At 34.4% G+C, this 12886-nt stretch overlaps 1 protein-coding gene across 2 annotated transcripts in view; it reads left to right on the forward strand.

The window, feature by feature from the left end:
• Nucleotides 1-11925, forward strand: part of CNTN5 (contactin 5) — a 1365947-nt gene extending 1354022 nt beyond the window's left edge. For both annotated transcript variants that reach the window (XM_078432971.2, XM_078432970.2), the window contains 2 exons: nucleotides 6534-6702; nucleotides 11434-11925. In XM_078432971.2, coding sequence (XP_078289097.2) covers nucleotides 6534-6702; nucleotides 11434-11537 — 273 coding nt within the window. In that variant the 3' untranslated portion in view covers nucleotides 11538-11925. The remainder of the gene's footprint in view (nucleotides 1-6533; nucleotides 6703-11433) is intronic.
• The last annotated feature ends 961 nt before the right edge of the window (nucleotides 11926-12886 follow it).

Genomic DNA, 12886 nt, shown 5'->3' on the forward strand with positions numbered 1-12886 from the left:
TTAACAAAAGGAACTGAACTTTGAAAAATGCTTGCCAGTTCTGTCTACAGGAAGACAGTACAAGTCACCCTAGAATACCTTCTTGTTGGGGGAAGAATCACTAGCTTGTTCCATCTTAGGTGTGTAAGTTAATGACAAGTAGGTACACATTGACAGAGGATTTTTCTTTCTTTTATTTCCTTGAAATAGTTATACTTTCTTATGTCCTTGAGAAGAAACAGCTGCTCCCTAAGAGAGGAGTCTGTTGATAACAAATGGAGTGAAACCTCAAAGCCTGTTCTTTTGCAACTAAACATTTTTAGAATTTCTGACCGACAGGATAATCCCCAATGAGAGACTTATTGGCAGAAATGTCACTAAGGGCCCCATGAGGGAAAGAACAGTTTAGGCTGATGACTGGAACTTAATGCAGAGCCTGGATTCTCCTGGGAAAGTCCAGTTTTCACAGAGCAGGTAGCTCTGGCTGAAATCTCCTCCTGATGCAGGCACAGGGACTCCTGGGTGGCTCAGTCAGTTTAGGGTCTGACTTCGGCTCAGGTCATGATCTCATGGTTCATGAGTTCAAGGCCTGCATCAGAATCTCTACTTCAGCATAGATGCTCTTCAGATCCTCTGTCTCCCTCTCTCTCTGCCTCTCTCTCTCTCTCTCTCTCCTTCTCTCTCTCCACCCCTCAAAAATAAATAAACATTAAACAAAGAGAAACAGTAGGCACACCTGGGTGGCTTAGTCTGTAAGCATAGGACTTCAGCTCAGGTGGTGATCTCACAGTTTCTGGGTTCAAGCCCGCATAGAGCTCTGTGCTGACACCTCAGATCCTGGGGCCTTCTTCAGAGTCTGTGTCTCCCTCTCTCTCTCTGCTCCTCTCCTGCTTGCACTCTCTTTATAAATAAATAAATAAATAAATAAATAAATAAATAAATAAAACATTAACAAAAAAGAATAGCTGCAAATTTAAACTAAACGATGTAACCCCGAGAACACAAGCTTGTAGCCCCCTTTTCTGAGTATGACTCTGAGGAAAACTTCTCTAGCCCAGACAAGATCTGCACTGCAGCTAAAGAGCTGTGCCCCTGCAGGGAGGTTCACACAAGTATGGAATGGCCAAGGCTGAGCATGAAACTCAGAGGAAAATGATCTCTTTGATTCCTACTACATCCCCACAAATTACTGACAAACCAAGAATGACCTAACCTCTGGACCAAGAATGCCAGTACAATAGTGGGCCACCTAATTAGTGTATGGCAGTCACAAAGACTAACTAAAGTAGGGACAAGTCAGCACACTACTTCCCTATCCAGAAGGTAATTTGAGGTAGAGGACTTCCTGTTAAACAGGGTAAGAGAAAGCTTCCACCATTAATTACAATATCAAAAAGAGAAGTAAATTTATTTTTGCTCCTTATCTTTGCTAAGTTACTTTACTTTTATAAACAAAAGACATCACTAGAAATGTACATCGTATCTACATACGTAAGTTTCAGCCTGTGACAACTTGGAGTCAATGCTTAGATTTAAAATGCAAAGATTACATATTCCACCTTTTGTATTAAGTCCAGTGTAAAGTAGATGAATTCATAAAGGTCTTTAGCTCAAAGTTTTCTGGATTTTGAAAATTATTGAAAGATGATAAAAATGGAGAAAAATAGATTTGTTCTCCAGACTTGACCCATAAATAATATACTCAATTTTTTTTTACTTATAGTTAGGATACTATATATGAGATTTAACTCATTCTTTGAAAACAAACCACAAAGATAGCATAATAAAATAATAAGAAGTTAAAATAGTGGAATTTGACTAATCCATTTTCTAAGAACCATGTATCTGGCTTGTTTACTTAACTTCAGAATTGAAGTGTCAATATATATATAAGGCTAATACATTAACAGAAAATTATATGAGACATTTTGTGCAAGGTGTTAAGAAAAAGGAGGTCTCCTCATCATAAATCTTATTGGGAACTTGACCAAGAATGTAGTGGAAGAAGGATAGAATCAACCCATATGATTGTGTCAGAGGTGACACATTAGAATTAAATCCATTCAGATAAATATGAAGTATTACCTAGCTGTGAAATTTCTTACTGCATTTTTGAGATCATCCAAGAGATCCTGAACTTCCTGAGATTTTGTTTAACAAGCCCAGATTTGACAGTAATAGTTTCAAGACATCACAGTTTTTCATTTAAAACTAAGAGAAATACAAGCTTGAAGAACCAGAAGAAAATTGGGCAATTCCAGATATGGCTACAAAATAATGTCACTCATATAAAATAACTCTCCATTTGAAAAGTTGAATCAAATTTGGGCATTTATTTGTGTATTTAGGACTTCTTCAGGTCAATTATTATTATTTTATTTTCTTGTCTTTACATTTTCAAATTCATAAATAGTAACCTATATTATTAATATATTATTTATAAGTGATCAGGAAAATGGAGAAAAATTTCAAATATTTTTTTTCTAATGTAATGTATTTTTCCCAAATAAATTCTTTTCAAAGAAGAAAATTTCATTTTTGTAATTCCTCTAGTGTGAGGTCTATATGTAGAGTCCTTACTAATTTGGGCATATCTGTTACTGGCATTCCTAAAGAAACACCAATACCAATAACAAAGCTGTGGTGTAAAGCATATTCAGCCATAATTCTCCTTAATAATCTTGAGCATGGAGGAACTTTTTCTTTATATTCTGAAAGAAGCTTACCAAGATTATAAAGTAAAACAACCATCTTATCTCCACTTTATTCTTCTCACATAGATTTAAGTTCAAGTGAAAGGGAAAATAATTATCAAATCCCGAGGAGCTATACTTTCACTTGTGCAAATATTACCTTCCCCAGCAAAAGAAACTTTTATATACTCAGAAAATAATGCAAGCAGTTCAGAAGGAATTCAGGACAAGGACCTCAGGCTACATCCAAAAAAAAATAAGGTCTTATTTTTTAGTTTACATCTACAAAATATCCTTTCCTAGATATACAACTACTTTTCCGTACATCTCCCCCCATCACCTCTACTTTCTGCCTATTTACAGAGCCAAAGAGAGTAACAGAAAATCAGGCTCAAAGTTTACATGTTATTATGTGATCCATCAATATAAACAGAAGTTTATATTTATTTATCTAACTTAGATAGCAGGGCCTTCCAGACTCCTGAGATATATGTACACTTGGATTGATATTTTATTCCACACCCTACAGAATTCTGAAGCCCACCTCTATATTTATCCAGGAAGCCAACCTCTATATTTATCCAGCTTCTCAGGGGACTTAATGTCTATGATCATTCTAGTCTCACTGATTTCCGGTATCTTGCAGTTGTTCCTTCATGTTATATTCACCCTATGTATGGACACAGCCTCTTTCTTGTGATACCCCAAAATTTAAAAAGACTCATATATAATTCTCTTACATGTAATTATGCTTGAAATCTTTCATTATAAAATATTTTTAAAATGAAAACAGAAATGACATATATTATTAAATATATGCATGTACAAAGCAGACGATATAAATGTTGGCGGGAGCAGGCAGAGTGAAAAGCACACCTTAGATGCAAGGATCTGAAAATTGTCCATAGGAAGTCCTATTCTTAAAAGTGCATCTGGCTATACTCCAGTCAGTGGCTTCTTACTGGGACTTGTGCTTCCCAACTTTTTTCATCTTGCTTCTACCATTTTGCTGACTTGTCCCCACCCTCCTCTTTCCACTAGAGCTTCAGATTCCTTGCCCTCTATTATGAAGAGCAGCTGTCCCCATTGACTATTCCCAAGATGCTCAGCTGCTGAATAGACCTTCCTTTTAATTGGATCCATCCTTCTCAGGGGGCACTTTATAGTAAAACCGGCAAAATTTATTGTTATATCTTTAAGCATACTCATGACATTATTCTGTTAGCATCAGACATATGGACTAGCCATTTCCAGATCATGCCTTTCAGAATAGCAGTACAGCTTTAATTTTTTTTGTTTAGAATTACCTCTTTGAATAACTCACTCCTCCCAGCTGTTAAGGAGAATTTGAGAATAGTCTTGAAAATACACTTTCCTTTATGCCTAAAGATAGCTGCCATGGTAACTGCCATTCTGTAAATGTCCAGATTCGCAAAGTATTCTCTGGCCTCCTTATTGTCAATAACTATTTCTGACATGTCTTGACTTAGCCTTGACTTAACTCCTTAGCTAACTCACACATTCCTCATTCTAATTCATCTTTTCTAAATCAGGATTTTAAAATGAGCCAAGATTCTCTAAAGTATCTAAGACTAACCATTAATTTAATGTATCTTTTCACTTAGTATACCCACTTACTGGCTCATAGCATCACATCTCCCTGGATGTATTGGTAAAAGCCACATTTAATTTCAAACTCCTTTTGCTACCATTAACTGACATTTTTCCTGCGTTTACCTTTTGTTTCTAAATCTCAACTGATCCACAAATTTTTTTTTCAACTCTGGATTTTACAGAAGCATTAGATATGCATTACCAGCTGCATTTTTCTTTGTCATAAGAATTGTAATTTATTGAACCATAACAAGAATGTCCTCTAAAACAGTCACTCCCCTGCCAATCCCCACCAATTTACATACTTTCTCATTGCCATAAATTTGCTTTCTAATTACCTCATGTGGATGATTAGAATTCTAATTCATTACACTGCTACAGTCAAAATGAGAAACCTAAATTCTGACACAATTATAATTTTTTAAGCCAAAAGAACCTGCTATGGGCATGCTCTGAGAAATGTTTCTGATTCCTCAAGTCTTGACCAAGTACCCATGCTGTGCATTGCTATCTCACTAAACACAGTTCCTATTGCAGTATATATCACACTTCATTGCATTGATATCTGCATGTAAGTGCCATGAGAGCAGGAACGATGTGGTCTTGTTCCCTTATGAATCTCTGATACATAGCACTGTTCCTGGCCCACATGATATGCCCAATAAATATTTGATGATACTCCTATCATTCTGAAGCTACGCTAAGGCTATGACTTCCTTCCCTATAAGTATTTCAGTACATACAATTATTGCACAGGTTATATACTTTTCAAGAGAAGTTACTTCTCTCCTAAAACCCTGAAGTAAACTTAAATCTGTGAAAGATAAAGGAAATGAAATTGAGGGACCATATATTACCAGAATGCAAAGGGGAGAATCAGATGCAGGCAGACTTCAATATATATCAATATTGTTCTGCTAAAGTTTATTCCCCTCTATGTACATTGGTTCAAGTGCAAAACATATTTTTAGAAGGAAAAAAAGTATAAATTTTTTGTCTAACTTCCTAAGACAGTCCATCTTTTATGATGCAATTGAAATACTGACCACTGACAAAGAACAATAATGGCAACAGAAGTAGCTTTCTCTTATTAAGCTTACCATGCACCAGGTCCTATGATGGGCATTTTATATGCATTCTCCCATTTCATTCTCCTAACAAAGCCATGAAAGAAAAATTATTATCTTTATTATATACTAGAGTCACTCAAGGTTTAGAAAGATTAGTAACTTGCCCAAATTTGCCCAGACAGGAATATGGAGATTGTGTTTTGTTTTGTTTTGTTTTGTTTTGTTTTGTTTTGCTTTGTTTTGTTTGTGGGAGATTGTTTTGAATTGGGATCTGTAAGTAGATACAATATAATATAGCTCTGAAACAGCTCTTAACTGATCATCAGAACACTAACCTTCCAATGCAATATTTTCCCTAACTAGCCACCTGATCTTGTATAAATTGCATAACTCCTGTGTTCTTTGCTTTCTAATATGTAAACATGGGATAATTCTATGTCCTAATTTGTAATTCTGAAACTTCCATGAATACATGTTCTATTCTAGTACCACGGACAGGTGTTGAAAAAGCCTTCCCTCTACTGGCCAAAGTTTCCAAATGCCAGTTCACAGAAAAGCAAACAACAAAAATAAAAGTAAAAACACTAAAATGTTAACTTCCAGCCATTTCTTACATTGTTAAGGATTTATTATTGATGCGTTTAAGAAATTATCACTTTAGTCCTTTCAATTGAAGAGGACAGCTGTGAGTACTCACTCGGGATACTATCCATTTCAATAACCAAGAGTAAAAGACTTTTAGTGATATGCCCCCTCACTACCTACTGCCCTAGTCTCAATATCACCATCTCCATATATCTTCTGTTTATTCCATACCTAATGCTATGGTTTTGTACTGCTTGGGTGTATTTTTTAATCTTCTCTTATCTTTTCCTAGAATTCTCATCCTTTTCTCCAACTGGTAAACTCTATTTATCTTCACATACTTAGTTCAGGCATCTCCTCCTCTAAAACGTGTTTCCTAACCCACAGACAGAATTAAATTCTCTCTTCTATATTTTCATAGCATCTTTTTACACTTCCAGTGCTGCACATAGCACATGCATTATATTTGCTTACATATCTGTCAAAGATGTAAGCTCCCTCTGCTCAAAATGTGACATACAGTAGTCAGTCAATAAACATTTGGAATCCTCAACTGAATAGCAAATGTTTAAACCTCTGCTATTATTTCCAGGTTTTTTACAGGCAAGAGGGGCACAGCAACAGTCAAGTTATTGAAACACAGAAACCTCAAGCAGTAGTACCACTCCCTGATGCTGGAGTCTATATTATTGAAGTTCGAGCATACAGTGAAGGAGGGGATGGAACGGCTAGTTCCCAAATCAGGGTGCCATCCTATTCAGGTATGTTTTGATTGACATAATAGGCTTAATTTGATGACTACCAACAAATAGTGTAAGCCTCACCAAAATTAATATGATGAATTGCATGGTTCACATGAAGGGTCTCATTTCTCACTCTGATTTCCATACCATCCTCCAATTAATTCAAACCATGACAGTATGTCCATAAGTGCAGAATTTCTACAAATCTAGAAAGGGGTTGATCTTTTCATTAGAATGTGCTCATTTGTGAAATTTCCTTGCCTATCATGGTCTCAAGCAGCACCTTGCTGGCTATTTCAGCTTTGCAATATTTTTTTAAATGTTTGTTTATTTTTGAGAGAGAGACAGAGACAAAGACAGAGTATGAGCATGAGCATGAGCAGAGGAGGGGCAGAGAGAGGGGAGAGACAGAATCTGAAGCAGGGTCCAGGCTCTGAGCTGTCAGCACAGATCAGCACAGAGCACAACACAGGGCTTTAACTCACGAACCGTGAGATCATGACCTGGGACTTAACTGACTGAGCCACCTAGGTGCCCCTGCAATATTGCTTTTAAACTGCCATTGCACTATTTTAACATACTCATTTTTCTATTATCTTGGTCACCTTTATCATTAGATAATGGAGAATGAGGTACAGGAAAGTTTAAGGGAAATTCTTCTTAAAATTAAACTTTGATCATGTTTATTGATTTCAAAATAAATTGTAAATTCTATTGTGTATTATTTTTGTATTGCTTTGTCAGCTTTACTGAGATATAACTCATACATAAAATTTTGTAGGTTTAAGGTATACAACTTGTTGATTTGATACACTTATACATTGCAAATTTATTATCACCATAGCATTATCTAACTAACACCTTCATCGCCTCATATAACTGCCATTTCTTTTTGTAGTGAGAACATTTAAACTTTACTCCCTTAGCATCTTTCAAGTATGTACTTCAGTATTATTAACTGTACACTAGATTTCCAGAATTTATTTGTGACTCATTGTTATTATTAACAATATTAATAATTTCCAGCTTTTACTGAGCCTTTATTATGTGTTAGGCACGATCATAAGTCCTTTAAATACATCATCTTATTCAGTCTTAGTAACAATTATATGAAGTAGATGGCATTATTCATATTTTACAGAGAAATTTTAAGTAACTTGCCTAAGATCTAAGTGGAAGAACCAGGATTTGGACCCAGGTATGGTTGTCTCCAAGGCCACATATCTTTACCTCTTTACCACTACCATCATTATTACATCAGCAAAGGAATTATAGGACAAAAACTTTACAAATTTGGTAATGAATAACCATTTCATTGATGTAGTCAAAAAAGGAAACAAAAGATTTAATAAAGTATGCAAATCTCTCATTAAGAAAATATTAGACAATTTTCATTAAGTCCTTGAATAAAAATATGTAATGTGCATTTAATTAATGGGAAATTATGAACATTATTTATTATCATTCTCAAGCAGAATTGTCAGCCCAAAGGGAGGTATCCAGTGATATCCTATAGGACTCTGTATGTGGCTTCATTGTATTCAACATATTTATCAATTTGGATTAAGACAAAGGCATTATATATGAATTTTTTTGATGCCAAAAAATGAGGTAGAAAAAAAATAAAATAAATGAGGTAGAAGGCAAATATAGGGAAGAAAATAATTAGAATGAAACTTTGAGGAAAAAAAAAACATTGACATAATATTTGATAAGTAAACTCTTACATAAAAATACAAGATGAGGGGCACCTGGGTGCCTCAGTTGGTTTAATGTCCAACTCTTGATTTCGGCCTAGATTATGATCTCACACATTGTGAGATCCAGCCCTGTGTTGGGCCTCGTGCTGATTGTGCAGCCTGCCTGGGATTCTCTCACTCCCTCTCTCTCTTCCCCTGTCCCTCCCCAGCTCTCTCTCTGTCTCCCTTTCTCGCTCTTTCTCTCTCTCTCTCAAAATAAATAAATAAACATTTTAAAAATACAAGATGAGATAAAGGATATTATTGGGACAATTGATAAAATTTGAATAATGTCTATAGATTACATTGTATATATATATATATATATATATATATATATATATATATATATAAATTTCCTCTTTTAAAAAATTCTACTGTGGCTATATAAGAAAATGTCTTATTTTTAGGAACTATGCATTAAAGTATTTAGGGTGAAAGGTACATCATGTCTGCAACTTACTTTCAAATGGCTCAGGAAAATGTATATATTTATAGAGAAAATAATAAAGCAACAATGATGAAACAAACATTTAAGGAATCTGGATGAATTCTTTGTTCTATTTTTATAGCTTTTTGACACATCTAAAATTATTTCAAAATGAAATGTTAAAAATAAAAAGCACAAAATATAGGAAATCTGACACTTTTCAGAAATTCAGGTGAAAAGGCCTAAGAATTTAAATATATTGTGGCCCCACAAAAACTTAATACACTTTATGATTCATTTATAAAGTATAGTTTCAAGAGGAAGAAAGGTAATAATGTCTCCACACTGATTGGTTCACAATTGAACTGTTCATATGTGAGTATAAATTTTCAAGAGCACCTTGACAGATTATTTCCACAAAATGAAAAAGATTACAACTCTCTTCTTTATTTGCTTCATAAGTCTCAAATTTCTAAAAACAACAATACAATGAGCATTTACTGACCCTTGATCATATTCTTGGCATTATGCTAGGTGTTTTCTATATATTATCTTATCCTTTTAACAAACTTCTAAGTATTTTATTATTCTCCAAATCCCCAAGATTCCTTTCAACTCGAAGACAAAGTGTAAAGTGTCATCTGGACAATATCAGCCCCAAGTTTGAGAGTACTTATTAAAGACCTTGATTCTCCCATTGCACTGTAACTTCTATTCCATGAAAAACAAATTGTCAACTTTTATGTTTTAGTTAAAACGATATGGCTAGTGTAACACGTTTTCTGAGTTTTAATGAAGTGAAAACATAATATTATCTATCACAGACCCATAAGCAACAATTGGTTTCTTTCTTATCATTTTCCAAAAACCAAAAGCTCCAAGAAGTTCAAGGATTTGCTCAAGTGAAAAAGCTATTGATTTTGCAGTTGGGACTAAGACATAATTCAGTGTAGTTGTTTGTATTTTGTTTTGATTTGCTATACTAAAATAATGTTTTTTTTCTTTGTGGATTCTATGTGAAATTTGAGCTATAGTCTCCACTTAGCATTCTGAAAGTGAGATGTTTTTGTAAAAGTATCATGTTAGTGGATTTGACAAGGACTCAGTCACTCTCAAAAAAAATAGAAAAAACTATTTTCACAGCTTTTATTATTAAGCATGCATACCACTCCAGTGAAGCTTTCTCCTTATGCCTTTCTTATAGCTCACATGTAGCCATGCACTTCCTAATAACCTCTTTTGTACAAGTTGAACTACATGTAACATTCTCTAATATGTTGATTAATAGTTTCATTAGCACCATAGCTGTAAAAATTTTCAAGGTAAAGATTTGCTGCTGCTGCTGCTGCTGCTGTGTGTTTGTGTGTGTGTGTGTGTGTGTGTGTGTGTGTGTGTGTGTTACCAAACAAATGATTCTTCAGCTCTTAAGTAAACATCTGGGGAAAATTAGATACTATTTCCATAACAAAAATTATAACCAGATCCCATTAACACTCAACTCTGGCCAGAGAAGATAACTTGACAGAAGGATGATTCCAAAAATTGAATGGTACATTTATTTTATTATTAATCTATCATTAAGGTCTCAATCAAGGTCAAGGCCAGTCATTATTTTAAGAGAGACAATACATAAGAACATCTGTTTCCACTAATCCCAGCTCAGTGACTTCAAGCAAGTTCTATTATCTAAGCTCCAGTTCCCTCAACTGCAACAGGGGGATAAAAACAATACTTACTGCATAGGTATGTCATGAGGATCGAACAAGATAATATGTGTAAAGAGCTCAGTACAACACATTGCATATAGCAAGCATTCATTAAATATCAATCATGATGATGATACTTCAGACTTCTGGCTTGAGGAACCATTAGTAAAGTTAAATCTAAGGGTAACATTTAGTTTATGTGGAGCTTAGTTATGTGGCATTACCTAAACTACTTCAAACTAATCAATTCAAATCAGTAAGTTTAATCTAACAGCCAACCCCCCTAATTCATTAACTGCATACAATAATTTGGTCTCAAGATGGAAGAATTTCTACTGGATGTAGGGAAGAGTGACGAAAGATGGCTCTCTTTTGCCAAGTTAGGTATGAAAATCTAAAATTTAAGCCTGGTCAACTTAAACAGTTAAATAAATGAATAAGCTATGAGTATAATGAATTAAATAATTTTATTACTAAATTCAAAAATTGACTGAAGTAATTGAATTAGGAATTCTTATTGACACAAACTTTTGCTAATTATTCTTGTTCCCTTTTCTGAACAATGTACTATAGAAATTGTTTTATAATTCATACCTGGAATTTGGGATGTTTCCCATCAGTACATCATTGGTGAAAATTACACTAAATTTCCTGATTAGATTTTTTTTGATTTGACATAGCCTTTTATCACAGTATTCCATATATAGTTCTACCTTCCATGTAATTTTTGGGAAATCTTTATTTTATAAGCACACCCTCATTAGAAACAAACCCATGTTGCACTCATTAGTATTGCATACCTAAAAACAATTCTTTCCTAGCTCAAGCAAAACCAAAATAATTTGCTCCATTTAATGCTTCTCTATTTTCACAGGTGGGAAAATCACTAGTGCTCAATCGACCCTCCACACACTTTCTCCATCTTCATCATCGGTAACATTACTCTTGGCATTGATGATTCCCTCAACCTCTTGGTGAAAACTGCAGCTTAATTTGCTTTGCTTTGCTTTAGCGTGAAAATAGCGGTGAATAGAGTGTAGTGTAAGTGGAGACCCAGGACCCTGAGATGAGCTTTAAAATTTTGGGACTGCACATGGTGCACTTACAAGAGGTTGGGGGGGATATGACTTATCCATCAGGTTTCTCTTTGATTTTGTAAATGGAGAGGACAGTTCTTGGTCCAATAAAAATATGCAGATTGTATGTAATGAATTTTTTTTGTAAGTAAAAGTAATTTCTGTCAAATGTATTCTTTACTTTTTTAATATGTTGGAATTTGATTTTATATCTGATGACCCTGAATGTGTGCCATCCATTTGTTAATTAAGTGGTCCCTAGCAGATCTGTTTCAAACACAAATACAAAACTGAGAATGAAAAGTTTGCTGAAGACTCTGCAACTATCATTTTTCCTTTGGCTAACTACCCCAATTGACAAACTGGTAGATGAATGAAAAAAAATAACTCAGTTGTGTGATCCATTATAGGATAAGTACACAAAAATTTTCTCAAAAAATTATTAGTTACTGCATAGAAAAATAGCAAAATTTGTCAATATGCTATTCTATATGCATCCCTAGGGCAAATTATTAGGGTAGGGAATAAGCCATTTACATTAGCGCAAGGTAAATAGAAAGTGATTCCAAATGAATTTAAGTGCTATTGTTTTTCATTAATTACTATGTTATCCAGCTGCAAATATAGTGTTTATTTTAGTTACAAAAAGATTAAAGTCACACACACAAATATGGTCACTAAAAACGGCAGACACTAATATGCTGCCAAAGGTGCTAACTTGAAAAAAAAATGAATACAGGACACAGCTTTCCCATTTCCCTACCTATTGCCAAAACAGATGTTGAATTAGGTCCAGGTCTTTCTTCTAATTGTCAACAATTTTAAGGACAATCAAAATTTGTTGTGCAAATAATTATGCATACAGTCTGTGGATTAAAATGGTTCAAGCATAACAAATAAATTTTTATTTTTAATATACTTCCATGCATCCAATACCACTTATAAAATATTAACAACTACTAAACTAAAAAGAACATCTTGAATAAATTGATCTTTGAATTAAGCTGTGGAAATATGGCCTCAGTATAAGGGCTCAGCTAGTCTAACTAGCCATACACTACTTGGGAAATCACCCCCATTTGCAATTTTGGGGAGTTACCTTGAATGGAAGTGACCCTAGAGAGTTTGAAATTGTAGTGAAAGTTTTCTACTTGATGATAATCATATAGAAATTCCAACTGATATAAGAATATGCCACAGTTCACCTAATACCCAAGAAGATGCCTGAAGGGATAGTTATTGCAAAGTCAA

The sequence above is a fragment of the Panthera onca genome, chromosome D1, assembly GCF_046562875.1.
Source record: "Panthera onca isolate mPanOnc1 chromosome D1, mPanOnc1 haplotype 2, whole genome shotgun sequence".
NCBI lineage: Eukaryota > Metazoa > Chordata > Mammalia > Carnivora > Felidae > Panthera > Panthera onca.